The following is a 22,225-nucleotide window of genomic DNA, read 5'->3' on the forward strand; positions in this document are numbered from 1 at the left end:
TTTGCATGGCATTATTCAATCGTGAGTGGGTTTTATAATTAGAATAGAAAGGGTCTCCATTTGAAATTATATATTCTTACGATGATAGCATTAATGCATTACCATTAAGCCAACACGGAGCCAACACCCACACAACAAAGACAAAGTGCCCGTATTTGGAGGGGAATCCCCATGGAAATTTTCATATCCAAACTTACACCCCCAGGAAAGGGAGAGATAAACACTTTAAAGGCTGACTTTTGGTATAGTTTTATACATGTGAGTTAGTTTATTGAACTTAAAAAAGTTTCATATGAATACTTAGTAAAATTTGCAATCAACTTGTTTGATTACCCACTGCAGTGGGGAGATTGGAAAGGGAATAACCAGTCAACATCAAGGGAGCGTTCGATGGGATAACGGCACACCGCACTACAATAGGCCGGGCAGAGAACAGCAGCTAATGTCGTTCGGCAAGCAGAGTATGTTTTCTTTTAATTTATACATTCTATCCAGTTTAGTTGACTCATTTGGAGTCTGTTTTATCTTCACTGATACTCTGAAACTAATAGTGATAGGCTGCACTTGCACTGTTTTATGTAAAAAAATACCATTTAACCCATTTAACCCACGCCATCTTAAAAATTGTTTTGATAAAAAATGTCGGATTTCAATAATCAGTATGAGCTAAATTATCGCTTGTCGCTAATATGTTGAAAGGACCGTGGGTGGGTGTTTTATTGTCAGTAAACTCCATATTTCTTATATGGATCATCTTCAGTGCAAACTATACTTAAATGCTTTTGAAATATGGTATAACATGATGTAAACTAAAAATCTTGTCATTCACATTTAAAGCCAAATGAAGATGTGAAGTGTGGCAAAAACCGTATAGATCTACGTTTTATGGGCGTTAATTCAAAGTTTGCGACCTGTAAGTTTGATCGTAAAAAATTACATAAGGTCCAGGTACCAGTAATTGAGAATCAGAAACCTAACAGAAAAGCCATACGTTCTTTATTGCAGATTTAAGGTATACTGTACTGGATATTTAGTAATTTTTACTCACAAATCATTACTTGTCTCTTGACCTGCACACTAATCAAATTGTATCATGTTTCCTGAACATTTTAGAAAAAAAAAGACACCAGGTACATTTATTTGAGGGTTATTTATTATCATTTTAAATGTGTTAATTGGGAAAGATATGACATTTTGCAAGAAACTGACATGACATTGTCCTATCAGAATATATTCAAATGTATAAAATATACATGTACCTTTCAGTTCTCTTTTTTATTTATATTTACATAGGATATGGATGAAAGAAAGAATATGTACAAAAAAATTCTGAAAAAGAATCAGGTATATTTGGTGGAAGAATTGAAAAGTGAACATCTCATAAATCATTTACTTGAAGAGGGAATTTTAACATCAAGAGACAATGAAGAGTTCAAGGCTTCACAAACAAGACGAGAACGTTCAGAATGGTTGATTAACCATCTGACTACACATGCTCCACCACGTTTTTATGATGTTCTCAGAAGAGCACTGATAAAAGAGGGACAAGAACATGTAGCAGATAAACTTGATGCAACTCTGACAGGTATACACATACATGTACTCCTTGCTGATCATATAATAGTGGAATAAGTATTTTCTATGGGTCCTCCTTCTGGGACCTTTGATTATATTAATCTACAGAATCTATTAAAATGCCTTGTCTTAGTCATGAATGCATTAAAACATTACAATGTTTTTGATTGATTTCAACAAAAATGGCTTTGATTCACCATTATATCCACTGTCATAAGTAATGATAAGGACTGTGATGATAATAACAATGAAAGAAATGATCAAATTACTATGGCCTGCTGTAATTAATTTTATCTGAAATGTACTCAAAAACTTGTATGTGCTTGTTTAATTTTGGACAAATTTCTTATTTTAAAAAATTTTTCCATTTAGAGTTGATGGAAGAAGATAAAACAGCTAGACCATCTAAGGGACATAAAAGTAGGTTTTCAATCTTTTCCTTAGTGATGAATTTATCAAGAGTTTTTAATAGAGGCTGGTTACCCTGGCTGGATTAATTTTTTTTTTTTTACATATCATGTGATGCTTGCTATCTTAAGCAGCTTAGATGTCTGTCATGCCTACTGAAGCTGCTAGGGAGTAATTAATTATCGTTTTTTGTATCTGAAAATTATATTTTGTGTCTGAAACATATCTTTAACTATAACAGGAAGGAGGTCACAGGGCAGTGGGTCATGTCCATCGCCAAAGTACAAGTCATATTACAGAAACCTTAATCGCAGCTCTCCAACAAGCAGTGTCTCATCATCTAGTCCCAGGGGAAGTCCCACATTAAAACAGCTTCAGGGTGTAGTATGTATTCTTCTTAACCATCTGATATATTAAACTTTTACCACAGTGACTGATATTTTTACGTTTTGCATAATTTGTTTTTCAAAGAAAAATAAGTGCATGATTTAGTTCTCAAAATGTGTATGTTTATATTTTGCGTCATCTTATAAGTCCGTTATTATGGTATGACCTTAAAGCAAAAGCATGATATTAGGATTACAAACAACTGTGTAGATTTTCTATCCTTAAAGGTATCCTATAATTTGGCATTTTCTTGCCAGATTGAATTTTTCTTAGAAAAAAGCAATTTGCTCTTACTCATCTATCATTGATCTTAAATTTGTGAACTGGATTGAGATGTAGGATAAGAAAATGTTTGGGAATTTGTATAACATTGAGGATATATAGTGGTTTTTATATTAGGTCTTCAGGCCCATGGAAATTTATTTATGTTACATATAATTTGGGACATCATGATTACAGGAGAGCGTTCTTTGTAAATACCATGACAAAGGTTGTTGTCAGTCAGTTCCACCAGAAGAGTTAGAAACTCTCTACGCCCACAGTTGTGCATACAGGCCACAGCAATGCCCTCACTGCGGAAATGAAGTGCCACTCATTGCTTTTGGACAGGTATTTTTGATTCTGTTTTTGAACTGAAATGTATGTAATAAAATGTTGTGTACTATTTTTATGTACAGCATAACCACCATTATTCTGACTGCATGCATTGTTCAATTTAGTACCCTTACAATTATATACAAATTGTTTGTAGCAGTTAGTAGATTAATTCTTAACAATTTTTGTAATGATTCAATCTTTTCTTACTTAAAGCACATTATCTAACAGATGTTTACATCATTCTCAAATGAGGATAAATTGCAGTAATCTGAAAATAACATTTTTCTTTGTACAATTTCCCTCTTTAAGCATGTTACCACCTGTAAAGTGAGGAAAACTGAATGTCCAGTGTGTTCAGAAACAGTGGCACAAGGACAGGTATACTGTTGTCATGATCACTTGTAAATATGTAATTAATTAATTTTTTTGTATACTTGAATATATATGCATATATTTTAAAATAGGAGATATCGGAGTTGTTTTTCTTCATATATATACTAACTTTGATATAAATACACTTTTCAAAAAGAGGAGCATCCTGATGTTCTGAGTTGCCAGTTTTTCAGCTGTCCATTACTTAGTTGTTTTCTGGTCACAATTTATTTTATTAAGGAGGCAATAATGGAGTATGTAATATAAGTTTTTAAGATCAGTATGTCAGATCATCAGATTTTTTTGATGATAAAGCCAGCAAAACATATTTAATTTAAATCTCTAAAATTTACTTTCAAATTGAATTGTGTAATAATAGTGAAAAATTTGTTTAAGAAATTATGGTCTCCCCATCAAAAGTGAACTTAAGTAAATTTGCTTTGTCAAAGTCAGTAGTTTAATTTCATTTTATAACATTAATAGTGATTTATGTGTATTTAGAAAGAATTTTCATTGTTTAAACAATAGCTGGAATTGTTTTGTTTTGAATGTATTTATTTCTGAAATACTATTACAGTTGGATGAACACATTGAGAAACATTATGATACTCAAGACAGCAAGTGTCACTTTGTCTTGGTTGGATGTACTTATGCAGTAGGTATAATTTGATATTCAAACTTAAAAGCCAAGATTTAGTAGTAGTGTTTAAATATATATATTGCTCTCACCTTTGTCACACAAGCAGAAGCTTGAGCTGTTTACATTTAGCTTACTGTCATTTCTTTTACTGCCAGTTTCACCATTTTTCTTCAAACTCACAGGGATTACTCATTGTTCTAATAGAAACTGGGCATGAACCGATAATTCTTTTATATTTTAGAATTAGTTTTGTTTACACAGTACCTTTAATTGATTTTGTAAAGGCCGCAATTGTTGTTAAAATTTTGATTTCTTTAACGTGGCAAGTTCCATTTAATGATTCACACTAAAGTGATCTTCTACATTTAAATATGCAATTTTTCAAGGGAAAATCAGCTGATCTTGGGGCTCATAGGAAAGAAGCTGTTTGCTCCCATTTGGAATTGCACAGTAAATGTTGCGAGAAAAAACACAAGGAAACCAAGGTAAAGACATATCTATGTATATCATATATATATCAGATAAATCATATTACATAAAATCACTGCCTTCCGGAATTATTGTTGCAGGCATAATTTTAGCACAATTTAAATTGGGAATCAGACATTTTTGCTTGTTGATTTTCTACCTGAAGTGCCTTCTGATTATCTGTCATAAGTCCACCTTGTCATTTGTTCCCTTTTAATCATGTAATCCAAAATCTTGTCTGTTGTTGGTGATACAACTTATTATTTCCATTGTAGACATCCCTATTTTCAATAAGAACTGACCTTGACTCTGTCAAAAGTACTGTTGACTCTCTACAGAAACAGAATTCTGTCACAAAGGGAATACTTGATGAAATGAGAAACACAAGTTATTCAGTTAATAACAACACAAGTCCAGCAGTTTCATCTGGTTAGTATAACTGTTAATAAATTTTGACTCCCTTTTAAAGGAAATTAGAATTGTGTTGGAGAAAAAAACATGAAACTTATGGTTCCTTTAGATACAGTTTTGACTTCATGTATGTATATTCTCTTGTTATTTTTAGTTATTTTAACTGGCAAGTTAGTGATTTCCAAATATGGGTAAGATATTAGAATGTTATAAAGTCATACTTACCTGTTCTTTTTTGAATAGCATTTCATCCATTCCCTACCCCTGAAAGTCAGCATGAAATAGAAACCACCGGGACTCCAGCAGCTTCAAAGAAACCTGTGGCTGGAAAGAAAACTCAACTTTTTAAACCAGCCCTGAAGAATGTGCTGACTCTGTCCAATATGACTGGTAAATATTATATGTTTCTATGAATTGGTTTGTGTGAGATGCAACATGAAAGAGATACAACATGTAGGCGGAAAAAGTCGAGTCATAATTTTTTAAACATGAAATTTGTAATTGTAGAAATATGAACTCAACAGTGATATTAGAAGAGAAATGTAAGACGTTATATGGCAAACACATAGTGCATGCAATTTTTTTCATCATTTTGAAAGCGATTTAGAAAATTTTAGATACTTACATACTTAATACTCTTTATCAGTGCCCATTATATTTCTATTTATTGCAGGCAATGTGGTAGTTGGAAAAAACATTACATTTGGTGAAAAGGACAAAGTAATGCAAGATGAGATATTGATTGATAACACTGGCGAGGAGGAATGTTTTCAATGGGATGTGTACCCAGTGACAAATTATCTCGGTGCAGTTCGTAAAAATCTTGTGGAGTCAATTATTAGTCCAGTTTTCTATACCAATAACAAATCTGGGTACAAAATGCAGCTGCAGATGTACTTGAATGGGGATGGTGAGGAAAGCAGGGGGTTTGTGTCTCTCTTCTTTGTTCTGCTGCCAGTAATTAATGATGGTAAGCTTGACTGGCCTTTCAAGCAGAATGTGACCATTAAGATTTTGGACCAGAGTGACCAGAAACGCCATATTGTATACGAACTGCAATATGACCCTGATACCGAGATTGAAAACCCAATCCCCACTGAGGATTCATTTGTAGCTTATGGTGTGCCCAAGTTTGTTAGATATGAGTTTCTTGAAAAGAAACAATATTTATATATTTCTCATGATAGAATAAGAGTAGAAGTTCAAGTATCTGACTAGTTTAACAACAAGATGCATGTTTGGCAAGTCCATTGCCATGTTTGTGTTGTAGGAAGATACTGTATATGATCATTCATATTTGTCTTATTTTATTCATTTTATTAATTTTTTTCATTTATTTACTGTTGTAGCTCATATTATTTTTTATCATTTATTTTGAAATTTTTAGGTGGTGGAAGTTCTAGTCTTTAACTCTATAGATAATAAGAAATTTTGTTCTTTATAGCCTGGTTTTGGGCTGATTTCACACCTGTGATTAAGTCTTAATTCTGCCTTTGATCTTGTTTTGAATTAAGGTGAGTTATTTGTATGGCAACCCATATGGAGAAACCAGGTTTTGATTTTGATGTAAACTTGTCCTCATGAATAAACAAACTTAAACCCACTTGTGAAGTCAACCCTGAACAGTTCAGTGAAAAATTCTTTTGTGTATATTTAAGAACTACATATTGCATGGATGAACTATTTTTGAAGTTTAACCATTTATTCCAAAGTGTTTGTTACAGATATACAAACTTTGTAGATGTGTATTTAAAGTGAATGTATTAACTTATGTTCACAGAGGAGACAAGGTGTCGTTCATGCTGAACATTGTCTGAAGGTTTAACCATCTTCAGTTGATAATGTGTTCTAGTTCTAGCAAATTCTACACTTTGTAATCATAAGGTGCAAGTATTATCAGCGCTTGATTATTGATGTGCAGTCTTTAGTGGCTAATACGAGACTGGCATTTAGATAGATGTTCAGATATTATAGTTGCACTTCCATGGTCAAACTTAACTGAAAAGTAGGGAATAAAAGTATCGAATTGCCAATCTTTACCTGACTAAATTGATAGAGATTGATAGAAAGATTTCATTATTGGCAGTTGGGAAGTGCAGTGCTAAAGGACTTGTTCAAAAGTATTAAGATAAATGAATATAATTGATATAGGCTGACAAATGAAGAATTTCATGGACATTTTTTAAATAAATTGGTGGCGAACAGCTTGACGCATTTTGCACATGCCGTGCCTTATTAAGACACGGTCCAATCTTCTAGGGACCAATAAACATAGAAGCAATTTATTTTATGATATTTTCTTGGAGATTAATAAGTATGGCAGTACAAACACCATTTTTACTGTTATATTTGATTTAGGCACTACTCATTTGATAGCATGGCTGTTTTATTTTCACTTTTGGCAGATTTCAATTTTGAGGTAACATATTGATAAAGTATTTTAGGAATATTAACCTTTTGTTATTTTGTCAGATTTGACACATTGTTGTATGACAGTCAGTAATCTGTATTATAATTTATGCTATATTGTAGTTTAAATCATATTCATATGTATTTCCCATTTTAATGTATATTGCTTTAGGAGCTTTCTTGACATTGGCAAATTGCATGCATGCTTAAGCTGTGTATATCTTCAGTATAAGACCCAATTTCAATACCTAGATTGATCTAGCAGGATCAACCCTTCTCCAAGGGGATTCAAATTGCGTCCAGATTAAGCGGCTTAGTATGGCACGCCTACTGTAGCTGCTAAATGATAATTATCCCCCCCCTCCCCCCCCCCCAAAAAAAAAAAAAAAAAAAAAAAAAAAACAGCTCCAGTAAGCACTCCAGACATCAGAACCATTTAAGCTGAACGTAATTTAGCAGGAAACCCCTCGGAGATGGGTCGGTCCTGCTAGATCAATCTAGGTATGGAATGGGGTCTAAGACTTAAGTTTGTGTTACTGGAGGAAAAATGGCACCTAAACTTCTACAGTGTATGGTCTGTGAGTTGCCCATAAATTCAAATTTAAAACCATTTTAAAGGTGACATTTTAAAGGTGATTTGTAGCATGTAATGCTAAAATGATAATCATCATTTTATATATTTGTAAGAAAAGCTCTTTTATTTTTAAATGAAAATTTTTAGGGAAAACATTATACATTTCATACTATTTTAGTAGTAAATGTATTATTAGATTTTTACTTTGCTTGTAGTTGCAATAATAATATTTATATCATGCAACCAGAGTAAGAGGCCATTTAGAACAGAAGATCCAAGGGTCTACAGATCCTCGGATCAAATATGGCAGACCCTACATGAAAGAAGAGCTGGCTAATCCGCTGATGGTCTCCCTGCCTCCACACGGGCCATTAAACAGGTAAAAGTCAGCGAGTTAGCTCTTCTTTAAGTAGGGTCCATCACTTTTGATCCATGGATCAGTAGATCCTCGGATCATCTGTTCTGAATGGCCCCTATGGAATGTTATCAAAACATTTCCACTGTTAAGACTATTCTCTGTATATAAATTTGCCTTTAAACGGTAGACCAATGTACAGTCACCTATATAACTTATTACTTACAATAAATTGTATTATATGTGATAGAGTAGTAGTTACTTTAATAGCTAAAATCATAGTCGCAATAACGAAAATATAACTGTGTTGATCATCAAAAGTGAGAAATTAGTTTATTAACCACTACTATACATATTTGATACATGGGGGGGGGGGGGGTATGAATTGTCAGCATATCAGCAGATTGATACGGCGTGAAATATGAGCATCACACAGATCCACTTAGCCAAATAATAATTATTGAAGATGACATTCATGGTGGGTTTTTCAGTTTGAAACGCCATAGCGTAATGATTAGTAAATACTGTGTAACAGGCAGCGAAAATCCGTTAATTGTTTCTCTGCGGCAAAACCCCGCGCACGTCTGTTTAACGATTTATAATCGTTTACCGTAAGTGGCATGTACTCCTGTTTACCCCGCTCTAAGTTGATCGCTACCTGGATATGTCTGACTTAAATTCATCATTTTCATCATGCTATTTGATAATTAAACTTAGAACATATGTGAAATTGTGTCGTGAAATCATTTGAGTACAAATAAAAGGATAGAGAGGTGTATCAGTTTCTATCCGCTCGGCTTTAAAAAATTACAAGGTTAATATTTACATTCACTTCTGCGAAAAGGCGGCAAGTACCGAAACCTTGACAGGTAAAGCTTGCATGAATTCACGTACAGTCGTGAGAAAACAAATGAGCTGAATAACGTTAACTTTCATTGTAGTTGTGCAATAGAATGCACCTGATTTTTTGTTTTCCGAATCTGAGAAGGCAAACGAAAGTATCCTTGTTTCTGGGTAGACGCCGATGTCGGCAAACAGCGACAAAGGCTTCAAAAGTACGCGTTTTCGCGCCTTTAAAGAAAATCGACTGTCTCGGAAAGATGGCATCCGAAGGGGCGCCGGCAAATCAATATACGCAACAGTCGGCTTCGCTAGAAGAAGTTTTTTTTTTTCATAGTGAAAATGAAAATACTTGAGTGCCATATATATTTATTTAACAATTCATGCTTTCACCTCAAATGCATGTTACATCCTAATAAATTTTCTAAAATACATTTTTTACGAAGTGATAGAAAAGCATGGAGCACTTTATTCGGTCGAAGCCAATTGAAATCAGCAATATTTACACTGAGAATAGTCCTGCAATAAGAATGGTATTACCAGGTATAATGATATGGGATTCTTTCATTTGGCGGTTATTAAAGGAACTTCATGAAACGCAAAACTGGTAGCGATCGACTTCTTAAAAATATCTACAAATAGTTACAAGCATATCTAGGTTTCGTTGCCTTGGCTACCCCTCACACCCTCCTACTTAAAGTGCATCGAATTTGTTAAGAAAAATCAATGTGAAGTATTTTCGACTCGGTCTCAGGTTTTTAATCACATTTCCCCAAATGTCGTTTTCGGAGGTAAACTGAGCATCTCGTTCCACTTGCCTATCCCAACATAATACATATACATGTACATTAGTCAAGTCTCAGTGAAACCAAGGACAAAAGTCACGGGTGTAACCACATGGATACATTTCTTCATTCTCTGTAACACTTTGCTTCCATCGATTGCTTGAAACATCATATATAAATATAGACATATTAATACTCGTGTTCTTGATTGTCAGTTTACCCAAATGAAAGTCAAGTCACTCAACGCTTAACTACATTCCCAACAGAAATATCAATAAATGAAGCACTTACTTACTCCCCAGTGTCTTCACCCACTCTGCCCTGTAATAACAGATACAAGTCATCATCTATCATCTGATGCCATACATTAACTTTATACGTCTGTAGTGACATTGCTCTCCATACATAAATGTATAGAACTAATCTGATGTGTAGTGTACGTCTAGTCTCTTTGGCGATGATGTGATCACCTTGTAGAACCCATGTGTTCTATTGTAAATTATACAAAATGTATAACAGTGTCAACAAATATAGTTTAGTCTCCGTTTCCAGTTTAAAACAAAGAGATGAAGTGGTTGCTCAATTTGGTAACTCCTAGCATATTCTCTGTAAATTGTAACAGGCATATATTACATATGATTGTTACCGCACATTGCATGATTTATTTACGATTAATATGTAAACACTCCAATAAGTTGTATTTCACCGTTTAGTTAAAATATTTTAGTAGTATCTATCCTACATGTAATACATCTGTCAATTATATAAAAAGATTTGTTCATTTACAAACTGGTAATGCAAATACCAATTACAGAATGGTAATGCACCAATTATATTATATTATATTATATTATATTATATTATATTATATTATATTATATTATATTATACAAGTTCATGATAATATTTGTACCAGTGCAGAAATGAATTGAATAGAAAGCCACATGATAAGTCACAAGCCGTCAACAAAACGTCTTTACGTTTCATCACCATGTGTCAGACCTGGTGCAGACATCGACGATCATGGTTCTTCAGTTTACTCTATTTTCAGTTAATTGGATGAGCTTGTTATTGTACAGTTGTTGATTTGTTGTATAATGTTCTTTGTCTTTCTCTACTTCTTCTTCCCTCGTTTTCCCACATATATACAACTTTTTATTATTTCTTCAGTTTGAGACCTTATTCCTTTATGCAACTGTTTTTTAAAATTATATATTTTGGAACACAATTCATTAATTTGGCATCGCGACGCGGCTTCAATATCGTTTTCTTCTTGTAATAAAACATAATCATCGGATATAATATGCTATTGTCAGTTACAGTGTTATCACTTAGATATTTCTAGTCTCCACAGATCAATACTAAGTGCACGTTTTCAACAGTTTAAAACCATGGCTCTCCAAAACATGTTTTGTAGCTCTGCATTAAGAATATTTTTTGTGAAATAATAGCAAACCATGCGCTTGCACAAACATTTTAAATAGAAGGGATGATCAAAGGAACCATGAAAATTTTTTTTGCAGAACTGATTCCAACCATAAAATGATGTCAGGTGTATGAAAAACATATATTGTCATCAATACTATGAACACGCGTTGGTTAGAAAATAATGACACATAAATGTTTCTAAATCTAAAATATTCTATTTGAAAACAAGATTCAAGAAGGTCTAAGGCCCCATTCCCATAAACACCAGTGATCTACTTCCATAAATCGATCCAACTCGGTGGGAAGTCTTGCTGAGTGCATGCAGTCCAACTGCATGGCACGTCTCCTCCTGGCGTTATGTTGCATACAGAAAGGTTCGTGCTTATTCGAATTCGTTGGAAACAAAAGGAGGCGTGTCATCCAGTTAAGCTGATTGCTCTCAGCGAGATTCACCGCAGAAATGGATCGATCTACATGTGCAAAGACCGATGGTGTCTATTGGGCTGGGCCTAAAGGTTCTTAACATATGGATTTCAACCTGGCTCTAAATGATATCATTTCTAATTTGCGTGCCCTTTTCAATTCCTTGTAATGTATACAAAAAATTTCTGTACAAGTTATTTAAAAATATATGCAGACTTTTGATCCAATAAAATCACTGTCGCGAATATCACGCAACTGGTCATATCATCATCACTTTCCTTAAACTTTGTTCTGACGACATCAGGCACAGTCATATGGAAGAGGAGGACGGAATCTTCAAATGTCTATTATTATCCATATGATGTTTTATTATACATGTAATAAAAAGTAATTATCATGGTATGTATATATAGGGGTTCTTTGGTGTTGAGGGCGAACACTTTTCCTCGACCTTCTTTTTCTTCCAATTGTATTTCGACTCGGCTACTTCGGACGGCTCTTGCTTCTTTTTCCACTGAAACTTTGTGGCACTCTTTGGTTTCGTTTTATTTGCCGGAGTTTCATTTGTTGGTGTATGTGCATCAGAGTTATCTTCATTTTTAGTCCTCCGATCCGCCGACGACTCTGAAATGGATTGTGAGTCTTTGTTTTCATTCTTCTCGTAGTTACCGGACGATAGTTTTGTCAGATCGTTGTTCAGAGCCTGTGAAGCAGCGTACTGACTGAGGGTCGTCCCCTCGCGCCTCATTGCGCTCCCGAGGTCGCCACTTGGTAACACAGTAAGTTCTAGTTCTGTCTCTTCCTTCGCTTCTTGCCTACAAAACAAGAAAGCAGGGCGTTATGTTCCCGAAAATCGTCAATTATAAGTATTTAACAAAATCATTTAATCAATAGTTTATCTGAATAATTAATAGTTATTGATTTTTCTTCGTTTTTTATATATAGAATCAGTATTTTAGTCCAAATTAAAAATAATTTGACACGGTTACTGTGGCAGCGCACTTTAGGGCCGTTTTCATTGGAGATGGATCGACCTAACTTAGAACAACCCATCTCAACTGGTCGTTGATGCAAGTTTCGTGCCGTTAAATTTGTTTCTCTGATTGCGATAAGTTCACCAGATAAATAAATTTAACGGCAAGAAACTTGCATCAATTATACTGAAGCTGGGTGTGACAACAGAGGGATTAGAACTGCCGCCCGTGGTCAGCTAATCGTAATCACACATCCAACTGGAATTGGGTCGTATTGAGTTACATCGAACCAACAACCCCATGGAAGCTCGCCTTAAAGTTGCTGCAATCTTTATCTAAAGCTAAGTAAGCTATGTAAAGTGAGATTAGGTTCCAAGGTTGAACTTACTTTTTGCCACAACTGCACCTTTCCTTGAGGCTTTTTTCGCAAATGTTAGTTTCCTTTTTGTAGCAGAGATAGGCACCCGTCACAATGAGCATGAATCCTACCACCCCACCCCATAGCTGAAGTTGCTGATAACTGGAAATATACATTCAGGAGTTAAGGGCACAGAATAACTTTGTTTGATTGTTTTCATTCTATAAACCCCGTGTACGTTCTCTTTAATTTTATGTTAAGCCATTTAAATATATCTTTAACCATGGCAAAACGATGAGTCTTCCTCGACCTCGTCCAAAATTTACTCACAGTGTTTTCTGTGCCTCGGTCTGGCAGCATGTAAATTCTTCACTCTCCACGCAGCACTCCGGGGTGCTATCTGGGCACGTGTACTTATTCCAGTCGAATTCGCCTGCCTCCTCGTCCTTATAACATGTCTTCAAGGCTGAACAGAGGAAAAAGGCTATCAATAATAATAATAATAATAATTCATTTCTTAAAATGCGTCTCAGCACTGTTTACAAATGTATAAAAACTTTAACTACACATAAATTTAGAAACTAATATAAAAGTAATTAAAACTGAAACTAAAAGATATAATTTAACTATAATATTCTTTGAATGAAAAGGTTTTTTAATTCTTTGAAAAACAATAATAAGACTAATTTGATTTGTTGATAAAATTGGACCATAAAATGGATCAAAATTTTATCAAAATGGGTTTGTTTGTCTGCCTGCCCGTCTGTCTGTTTGACTGTGTTTCTTCTCTATGTCATATTGACTTGTTCGTCTTTCCATTTTTAACCAAACGACAACACACTCCATAAATTGTGATTTTATCACCAGTGTTGCAATAGGCGAGCATCTGCATTAATTAAATATCAATAGCACTGTCAGCATTATGTAACAATTTACGTTATAAGTACACAATGCTGCTGTCATAAGAGTCCAAGCGATTTAACTTTCGACGTATTCAACAACAAGGAGCTTGAGATAAGAAAACAACTGTTTCTGCGATAAATCCATATCGAGGGCATGAAAAGTTCAGCAAACTAATTACAATAGTCAGACTGGGTTCAGGCGCAGCTCTGCAGTGTTTTGGCCTAGTGTATTCCGTATTCATGTATACATGTATTCCGTCTACATATAATAAGATAATAAGTAATAAGATAATATGAAAATAAGCGTCATTGAAACAAACACGGAAATAATTGCATTAAACCGGACTTAAATGTGAGCGAAACTTGGTTATATCGCCATGACTGTAAACGATAGTTTTGAAAATTTCAGGCCTATACCCAGATACCACAAAACGTTATTATATCGTTACCATAACGTTTTTTGGTTGTATATAAACGTTACGTTAACGTTATAATAACATTATGTGTTTACTGGGTAAATCGTGCGCTCTACTAGGGCCACAAAGATAATTCTTTATTTGCAGGTATTTCTATGGCTATCCCATGGCCATGTTCATTTCTGTTCTGAGACCCTGTGCTGATATGTTACGCCTATGTACGGTTCAGGTCCTGTGGGGAGTTTAGCACAGAGAGTATGTACTTGGTGATATTTTCCTATGAGTATTATACATTGGCTATACTAATGCTTTCAGAACTTAGTGTATTTTATAGGTGTTCACTGCTTTAATAATAATAATAATAGTATGTAAAAATATACCATAATCCAACACCGTGGATTATCCACTAATGAATCAATTTATTTTTTTTTCATTTTATGTTATAATGTTGTCAAAAGTATACATTAAACAAAGGTACATTTTGACTAATCCCGTTGCAGTTTCAATCAAAAAAAGAAAGAAAATGATAACAGTGATAATAAATTCAATTTTGAAGAAATCTATAGAATCTTTATAAACCTTACAATTGGATATTTTTTTTTCTTAACTTTTAATATCATTACCTTTTAATCGAAAATAATCCCTTTAACTTTGTATTTCATTTGTACAATCTTCAGAACATATTTTTGATGGAATGTAGACTCTAAATACATATACATGTATTATTATTAGACGAAACGTCGGAACAAATACCATATAAAAGTAAGTGCGCAGTAATGTCTGTATGCAATTTAATTTTCTTTTCATTTTTAAGTTTGGAATCTCGATCATTAATCAATTATCATTATTTCCCAAAGATTTATTTTTCAATATTGCAGTAGCGTCAGAATGGTGTCAGAGCTTGAACAATTACAAAAATTGCTATAAACATCTGTAGACGCAACCAAATTAGACGGATTTATGTGAAGCACAAATTGTGTTCCTCAGTTTGTTTTGTATCTTGGTTACTGCACTCAGGCCGGAAATATTGAATATTGCGTCCGTCATACTTGGCTGTGTGTTGGCGTTTCAATATACTACAACATCTATGACGCATATGATATTTCTAATTTCAATGAAACCTAGATTGAGGACTCGGCATACACAATATGCAAACAAACAAACAAATAAGTGAGTAATGACTGTCCGTTTTAATGTAAAGGGCATTAAGAGAATTGCCAAATGAGCCGTTTTGTCAAGTCAGTCAAGCATTACATGTACGTATCTAATATCCATCTAATGGAACAATAATTTCACTTGATTGTTTGTTTAGTGAAAGGATGTACCAGACATTCAATAACAATCCCATAAATAGCTTGCTAGGAGAACGTTTTGTTTAATTTTTTCGTACAGTACAATATAATTCCCTTTATTACGTGTTACATATTTCTCTTGTCACATTATATTCTACTGCTTCAAATCTTACATGGTTCCATCGTAAACCATCGTCAAATTATTGCAATAAATATCACAAAAAGTGCTATTTCGTTAATGAAAGGTAAGTCTTTTGGTAATCCTTCTTATAACTCATTTGCCATAAATCTACCGATCCAAGACCAAGTTATGGGTTTTGATAGAATAACAATGGAATAATTGCTCACTCTCACAATTTGCGTTCATTTTACGTTGTGAATCTATTTTTTGCTAAAAAGTAAACAATTCTTCTATCAAGTCTTGATATATTTTGTTAAAAGGGCTATCAGCTCACACATTTCAATTCAAAAAGGCACTTACCCGATATATATGTTATCCAGGAAAGAAATTCAACAATACACGATACAAACATTATTATCGTCTTTGCCATTTTGTTGCTTGGAGAACCTCTGACCATTAACCGTCTTTGTCGGAATACATAGCAATCCTATTCAGGGAGAATCTATTAAGATGGAACTGTTCCGTTAACGTACGTGAAGACAGACTATAGATCCAGTTGATGTCTCCAGCTCGCCATGGTGATCACGAGTTAACACATATCACCAAGCACCTGCACAGTAATCCTCCAAGGACCTGACGCTTGATCCCAACTGAATCGATCTGACGGCAACTGATGTCAGCTTCACCTCGGATATCTCAAAACAAGGGTGTCATTTGAAGGTGTGGTTTTCGGGAAAACAACTGAAATGTGTAATATCTATTTTAGTGATCGTAGCTTTTGTACTGGGAGCTTCGATGATAAATATAGGTGTAGTTCTTGGGAGATGCATGTTCTGACACGAATATCGATTGATTAAATAGCACGCCATCTCCGGTCTTTTATTTCAACTCTCGGGAGACATCAGTCAACTTGCGCTGAGGAAAATGGTGTTGAACATTTTACTAAACGCATACTAATTTTCTTAATGGTCTTTTTTTGATAGCGAGTGGCTTTGTGTTAATTTTAGATTTTATCAATCTTGGCACACAAAGTGATATTGATTGCTAAATTTATTTCATGTGGTTATTTTATAAGAAAAGAAAAAGAAACATAATTAATAACAACCTAAACACGGATTATTCTTGTAAAATATGCTGATTTGTCTGAAACACCTGAAAACATACAAATTCCCCTCCCCCCTTTTTTTTCTGAAAAATATGGGAATTGGTTGGAAAGATGATGATTTCTTATTGCAACTAGATTTAGGTGCATTGGTGAAATAACTTAACGCATTCTCTTCTGGCGAATAAAGTTGGTCTTTCTGCTACTAGCATTCGAGGAATGGATGGACAGGTCCATTACTTTCTGTCAAGGACACTTTTTTCACTCCCCGCAATGATTCCAAAAATCAACCTATTGTTGAGCCACCACGCTGTGTTGACACTCTAGGCATCTTCCAACTGCTTGCAAAAACCACTTAATAAGGGACGTCGTTGTACACTAGGGAAAACCTGAAATACGGAAGCTGGCTCTTTGATTTCTATAACTCTCCGGACGCTGCTAAAGTGGAATCAATAGCGCTTTCAGCTTCAGCGCTGGTCGACCCATCGAGACAGCGTCAGCTCCTGGGTTGTTGAAATAGATTAGGTTTTCATTGTGCTATTATCATTTTCAATCTCAGGCTTAATAAAATATGCGGCATGTAAGGACTGTCAAAATGCATGTTTAATGTAGAAAGAATAAAATACGATTTGGCAGCTGATATTAAAAAGATTGAATTGCGTAAAAGCTGGCGCACAGATTCTGTTCCCAAGATAAGTAATTGTTCTTTTAATACGAAGTGCCTACAGAGATTTACGGCCTTGGATTATCTTTGTTTGTCAAGAATAATCAATCGGTAAAAAAGTAACATGAAGTTCTAATCTGTTGTGCATAACTAATGTGAGCCTTGGTAACGGCACACAAAATAAACAGTAGGCAAATATCAGCATTCCATTAATTTAATTATAATAATAAAAAAGGACAAAAAGGACCGAAAAAGAAATGATATTTTCTTCATGGTGAGTATACGTGTTAGATTGATTTATTATCGATCTATGAAAAGGGGATTGTGATATAAAATGAATAAATTTTTAAAGTGATGAATAAATACTCTAAAAAGCCTGGCAAATGGAAGTGATGTTGCGTGATACCTGGACTAAATGGAGATAGCCTACATGAAGATTCAACCGAAAGTCGCGAATGACGTAGTTTTCGTTCTGTTTTGTCTGACATAAAACCGTTGTATTTCAAATTGTGAAAATTATCTGAAAATGATCTCGACATTTTGTTTTGATGTCAATGGTATTTATTGTATAGGATTATGAAAAATAGTGCCAACTGAATACGTGAATAATTCATCAAAGACTTGTTTATTCTCTGACAAGCACGTTGAAATAAATTAGTAGAACAACTGATCGATTGTGCGTTTGTATTTTTTGGACTGATATGATAACTAAAGCAGGTCCTGGTGTTAAATAGTTTATCCGTCGTCGTCGCTATCATAAATTATAGGGTTGAATAAATTGTATCGTTTCCGTAGTTCTTCCTCCTCTTTCAATTTTTTCTTTCTTGCCTCCTCTTCTTTGCGCTTTTTCGCTCTTTCCTCACGCGTGACAAACTCCTCGACATTGTCATAAAACTTTTTTATCCTCTGCTCCAGCGGCGGTAACTTTTGACGTCTCTTACGTTTTCTATTCATTATATCACTCATGACACTTTCATTCCTGCTCCTAACTGGTGGGAATTTAGGGTCAATATTAACAATCTTTGGTAGTTTCACTGTCTCTTGCTGTGGCGAAGGGGGCGTTGATTCGTCGGCGTCGTTTACCTCTGGCACGGCAACCAGCGGCATTGCGATAGTTGAGCTCCATTTCCTGAGTGTGCCATCGTGGTGCTTTCTGCCGTCTTGCGGTATATCCGCATGTGAGGTCCATTTTTTAAGTCTAGACCCCGCTCTACTTCCCCAGTCTGACGTGTCTGTAATTATCCCCGCTTTAGGAGGCTGCTTCGGTTTAATGGTGGCGAAAATGAAGTTTTCTGATGTAGTTATTTGAGGCAAGTCTAAGTAAGATGAAGAGAGATCTTCAGTTTCTCCCTTTAGGTACAGTGCCATCTCCGTCCGCTGCCGTGCCAGAGTCAGCTCTTTTTGAGTCTTTTCAAATGTTTTAGATCGTAATAACGGCAAGATGGTCTTTAGTTTTTCCTCTTGAGATTCATTCCCTTGACCTAGGTGCCTATAATGAAGAGATTGACATAGAAAGATGAAATAATACATTTCTGTTTGTCAAATTAAAAGGACAATTTTGGAATCGTCGAAATGTGTTGGATAGATACAGTGTATAAAAGTCCCAATTTTTAAACTAATAAATCAGTTATCACCCTTGAAATTTTAGTTTACACTAATTAGTGTAACGATAATTTAGGAACATTTATTTTTAGACTCTATAGCTTGTGTACAATTCCTGTAATGGTTTTGATTTCAAAAGACCAAAAGTGCGATGCCACATGCGTGAATAATGAAATTTCGTTGAATTAGCGGAGTGGATCTTTTGAACTAATTCATTCGTCTGGTGATAGATCCATTGTACTTTTTTAATTTTTTTTTCACATCACGGACAGTTACTTACACATGTATTTTTATTGTCTTCTCAAATTTTCATTGTCAGTATTTGACAACACAGATAAAATGTTTATAACTGTGATACCTTCATAATATAATACAGTAGCAGAAATTAAATTCGGTATGTTTTTTTAATCCATCCAATATAATCAAAATATGTTTTTTTAATCCATCCAATATAATCAAAATATAAAAAATAAAATTTGAAAGACAAACGAACAAACTACAGATGCTGTGATTTCAGCACGCTCAAACACTATTGATTTGTTAATTAACAATTTCTTCAACGCCATCTTATAGACGTAAGGTGCTAGCCTAGTGCACTGCAATGTTAATCAAACCCATCAATCTAATAACCACCTACTTTTTTGCCAGCCGCGTGTCTTCTGATGGACATATATGGATATTTTTCAATGTTTGCCATGTGTCCAGCACTTCCTGATTCACTGTGGCCATTCTGTACCGTCTCTGTCTGGCATAGTTCTGTAGTGTTCTCTCCAGTACTACCTCATTGTGAGCGTGCTGGTTAGATAATTTCTGCCAAGTTTTCACCAATCGAGACATGATGGGTCACATTTGGCGTTAGACCACAGCCTCACTTTATAAATATGTTGGGGTTTAAATTTCTATTGTCTTCATTGAAGTCCAGAAACCAGATTCGTGTAAAACGGTGGAAACATCCTGTACCTGTATCCTGCTCGTCTGGTATCAGTCAGACTCCTGCTCGTGTCCTAGAGAATTAAAGAACTGTCGTTTCGTTGTTATATTATATAGACATCGTACACTGGTCACTGTAATTACCACTAAGATTACCACTTTCCAGTTGCTATTGTCTCCTGACAGGTGCCTCTTGCTGACTGTGTGGCTACTGCCTGAGATCGGTTTCCATGGGCGCCGTGTCTCTCATTTAGTCACACTATGGAAGCTTGACAACAATTAGTGACCGACTGCACTGTACATACGAGAGTGCGGGACACACAACGTCATGCTTATTCAAGAATTCAAGATATGTTGTCCCAGAGAAAACAAAACTATTCAACCTTAATGTGCTGAACTTTTATTGTAATTGAAAGAAATTAACTCAGAGTATTACCCAACGATAACTTAGTAGGTAAACGACTGTGCACCTTGCTGAACGCACACAAATGGTGTTTGTTTGTCGTGAAAGTTAACTGTGGTCTAATCAAAATATTTTCACACTTCCAGAGGACCTGTAAACTGGTGTCAAGTAGTTTTATGATCCAGTTCAAATTGCAGTAATTGCGGGTAATGGGTTTGATATGAAAGTTAAGGGCATTCAATAATGAGTTAAACATGAAATCTTATCCTCAAGCTACGTCACTGTTTTTGTAAGGATCTTTTCCAGAAAAAAAGTACAGAAAATTGCTTTACACTCATAAATATTCAAGGCCAATCAGTGAATGTATTCATTGACGCTGAATTTTTTTTAAAGTGTTGTATGTTCGTTCTACTCACATCGCACCGACTGCAAAACAACCGGGGCGCTCAAGCTTTAAAAAGTTTTCAAGTTTGGAAAACAAATTATTCCATCTTTCTATAAACCTCTTTCAGCGGTATTTTTATTTACAGGCTTAATATCTTATTTTGCTTACTCGAAAAATATACTGAGTGTATAAAACAATGTCACAGCTTATATATGATTTGATTGTATTGAAACATCAGACGTTAACCTGTTTAATTATAAGTTGATGTCTATGTTTGAACGCAAATCACACTAAATGAAATATATATATATATATATATATAAATGTCATTTTGATGAGCATATTTATTTATTTGTATACTCTTTGATACTGCTTTTGGGTGGGATAGAGGTATAGCATAGATCGTTTTGAGGCAATATTCCCCATCAACATTCCGATTGCGACACATCCCAACTAACACAATTACAAAATTGGATTGGGAATTTTTGCAAACTGTTATTGTGCTTACAATAGTTCTTATTGTGGTCTTTTCATCCTTTAAAAATCCAAAATATAATAAACAAAACATTTAAAATTTCAGATGGAAAAATTCATTCCGAATTAAGAAAAAAACAGCGCAATAATTTAACGACACCACAGCGATTTTTTATGAAGCAAATTGTGTATTGATGACAACACGCATACATAGCCCCATATTCTTTCCAAAAGCTGTCTTAAGACCAAATTGAACCTTTTCTTTTATGTGACATTATTGCAAGTGGTTTCATTAAATATCAGTAAAAAAATATATGGACAGCATGCACCTCTGTTGCCCACGAAGTGGTCTGATGCTAGTATGACCGTTATGGCAAGCAAGCAGTGTTATGGTAGTGGAGCGCTTATATAAGCATCTCCTTTGTCGCAGTTTCGGACAGCCATCCATCGATGTGAGCAACTGTTTGGCGTAAACTTTTTTTGCTGAAAAAAATCATTGTGCAATTAGATCGTTAAAAATGATGTCCTTCGATCCCACACAGACAGTACATTATATATTGCAGGCTATAGCTGGTATGGTACAGGTAACCTACTCGCCAGAGGATGTTTGTTCTTGCTTACAGGTGATAAAACAACGCTGACCTCGGCTCTGAACCATAATCGGCATTTTAAGAATAAGATTTGTCATTCAAGTGGTGACATGCACTTCATGCATTTAAGATAGCTCATACAGTCTAATCAAGGCTTATATAGACTTTATATTATCTCATTAATCCAGCAAAATATTTCTTACCACGCTCCTTAATATTGTTCTTGCTATTAGTGTCAGAAGGTTATCTAAAAAGCGTCACTTTATGGCGGTGTTGACACGCTGTGTAACGAATTTGGTAAGGTCTTATTTGAACAGTCATCATCCGATCTTTGTTTTCT

The 22,225-nt window shown here is 34.7% G+C and overlaps 3 protein-coding genes across 6 annotated transcripts; 1 reads left to right on the top strand and 2 right to left on the bottom strand.

The window, feature by feature from the left end:
- The first annotated feature begins 71 nt into the window (after positions 1-71).
- On the top strand, positions 72-14,611 carry LOC106158491 (TNF receptor-associated factor 3). Of its 4 annotated transcripts, none has more exons than XM_087006059.1 (12): positions 83-461; positions 838-913; positions 1,294-1,585; positions 1,948-1,995; positions 2,225-2,367; positions 2,830-2,979; positions 3,277-3,345; positions 3,917-3,994; positions 4,366-4,464; positions 4,723-4,876; positions 5,102-5,248; positions 5,532-8,443. In XM_087006059.1, the coding sequence occupies exons 3-12, from the start codon at positions 1,297-1,299 to the stop codon at positions 6,074-6,076; spliced, it is 1,722 nt and encodes a 573-aa protein (XP_086862185.1). In that variant the 5' UTR covers positions 83-461; positions 838-913; positions 1,294-1,296; the 3' UTR covers positions 6,077-8,443. The 4 variants fall into 4 exon arrangements, with proteins under 4 accessions (XP_086862188.1, XP_086862185.1, XP_086862181.1 ...); XM_087006055.1 differs by lacking the exon at positions 838-913 and having other exon boundaries at positions 90-258; positions 343-461; XM_087006062.1 differs by lacking the exons at positions 838-913; positions 5,532-8,443 and adding an exon at positions 14,470-14,611 and having other exon boundaries at positions 72-461.
- LOC106158429 (uncharacterized) lies at positions 9,792-17,649 on the bottom strand. The gene is made up of 4 exons (XM_087006093.1): positions 16,096-17,649; positions 13,335-13,470; positions 13,035-13,166; positions 9,792-12,487 (listed from the first exon to the last, which is right to left on the bottom strand). Exons 1-4 carry the CDS (start codon positions 16,190-16,192, stop codon positions 12,067-12,069), a joined length of 786 nt encoding a protein of 261 aa, XP_086862219.1. The 5' UTR covers positions 16,193-17,649; the 3' UTR covers positions 9,792-12,066.
- A 168-nt stretch (positions 17,650-17,817) lies between these two features.
- On the bottom strand, positions 17,818-20,467 carry LOC106158402 (uncharacterized). The gene is made up of 2 exons (XM_013534353.2): positions 19,741-20,467; positions 17,818-18,990 (listed from the first exon to the last, which is right to left on the bottom strand). Exons 1-2 carry the CDS (start codon positions 19,938-19,940, stop codon positions 18,237-18,239), a joined length of 954 nt encoding a protein of 317 aa, XP_013389807.1. The 5' UTR covers positions 19,941-20,467; the 3' UTR covers positions 17,818-18,236.
- Positions 20,468-22,225: the final 1,758 nt, after the last annotated feature.

This window comes from Lingula anatina, chromosome 1 (assembly GCF_051362555.1).
Source record: "Lingula anatina isolate TDL-2025a chromosome 1, LinAna3.0, whole genome shotgun sequence".
NCBI lineage: Eukaryota > Metazoa > Brachiopoda > Lingulata > Lingulida > Lingulidae > Lingula > Lingula anatina.

What these genes read in the sequence shown, in the direction of transcription:
- LOC106158491 (XM_087006059.1), top strand. Translation starts at nt 1,297, where the DNA reads ATGGATGAAAGAAAGAATATGTACAAAAAAATTCTGAAAAAGAATCAG. An exon ending in TAAAACAGCTTCAGGGTGTA is followed by an intron (nt 2,368 to 2,829) that starts GTATGTATTCTT and finishes TCATGATTACAG; the next exon opens with GAGAGCGTTCTTTGTAAATA. An exon ending in CACTCATTGCTTTTGGACAG is followed by an intron (nt 2,980 to 3,276) that starts GTATTTTTGATT and finishes TCCCTCTTTAAG; the next exon opens with CATGTTACCACCTGTAAAGT.
- LOC106158402 (XM_013534353.2), bottom strand. Translation starts at nt 19,940, where the DNA reads ATGTCTCGATTGGTGAAAACTTGGCAGAAATTATCTAACCAGCACGCT. An exon ending in GACACGCGGCTGGCAAAAAA is followed by an intron (nt 18,991 to 19,740) that starts GTAGGTGGTTAT and finishes TCTTCATTATAG; the next exon opens with GCACCTAGGTCAAGGGAATG.
- LOC106158429 (XM_087006093.1), bottom strand. Translation starts at nt 16,192, where the DNA reads ATGGTCAGAGGTTCTCCAAGCAACAAAATGGCAAAGACGATAATAATG. An exon ending in ACCGAGGCACAGAAAACACT is followed by an intron (nt 13,167 to 13,334) that starts GTGAGTAAATTT and finishes GTATATTTCCAG; the next exon opens with TTATCAGCAACTTCAGCTAT. An exon ending in AGGTGCAGTTGTGGCAAAAA is followed by an intron (nt 12,488 to 13,034) that starts GTAAGTTCAACC and finishes CTTGTTTTGTAG; the next exon opens with GCAAGAAGCGAAGGAAGAGA.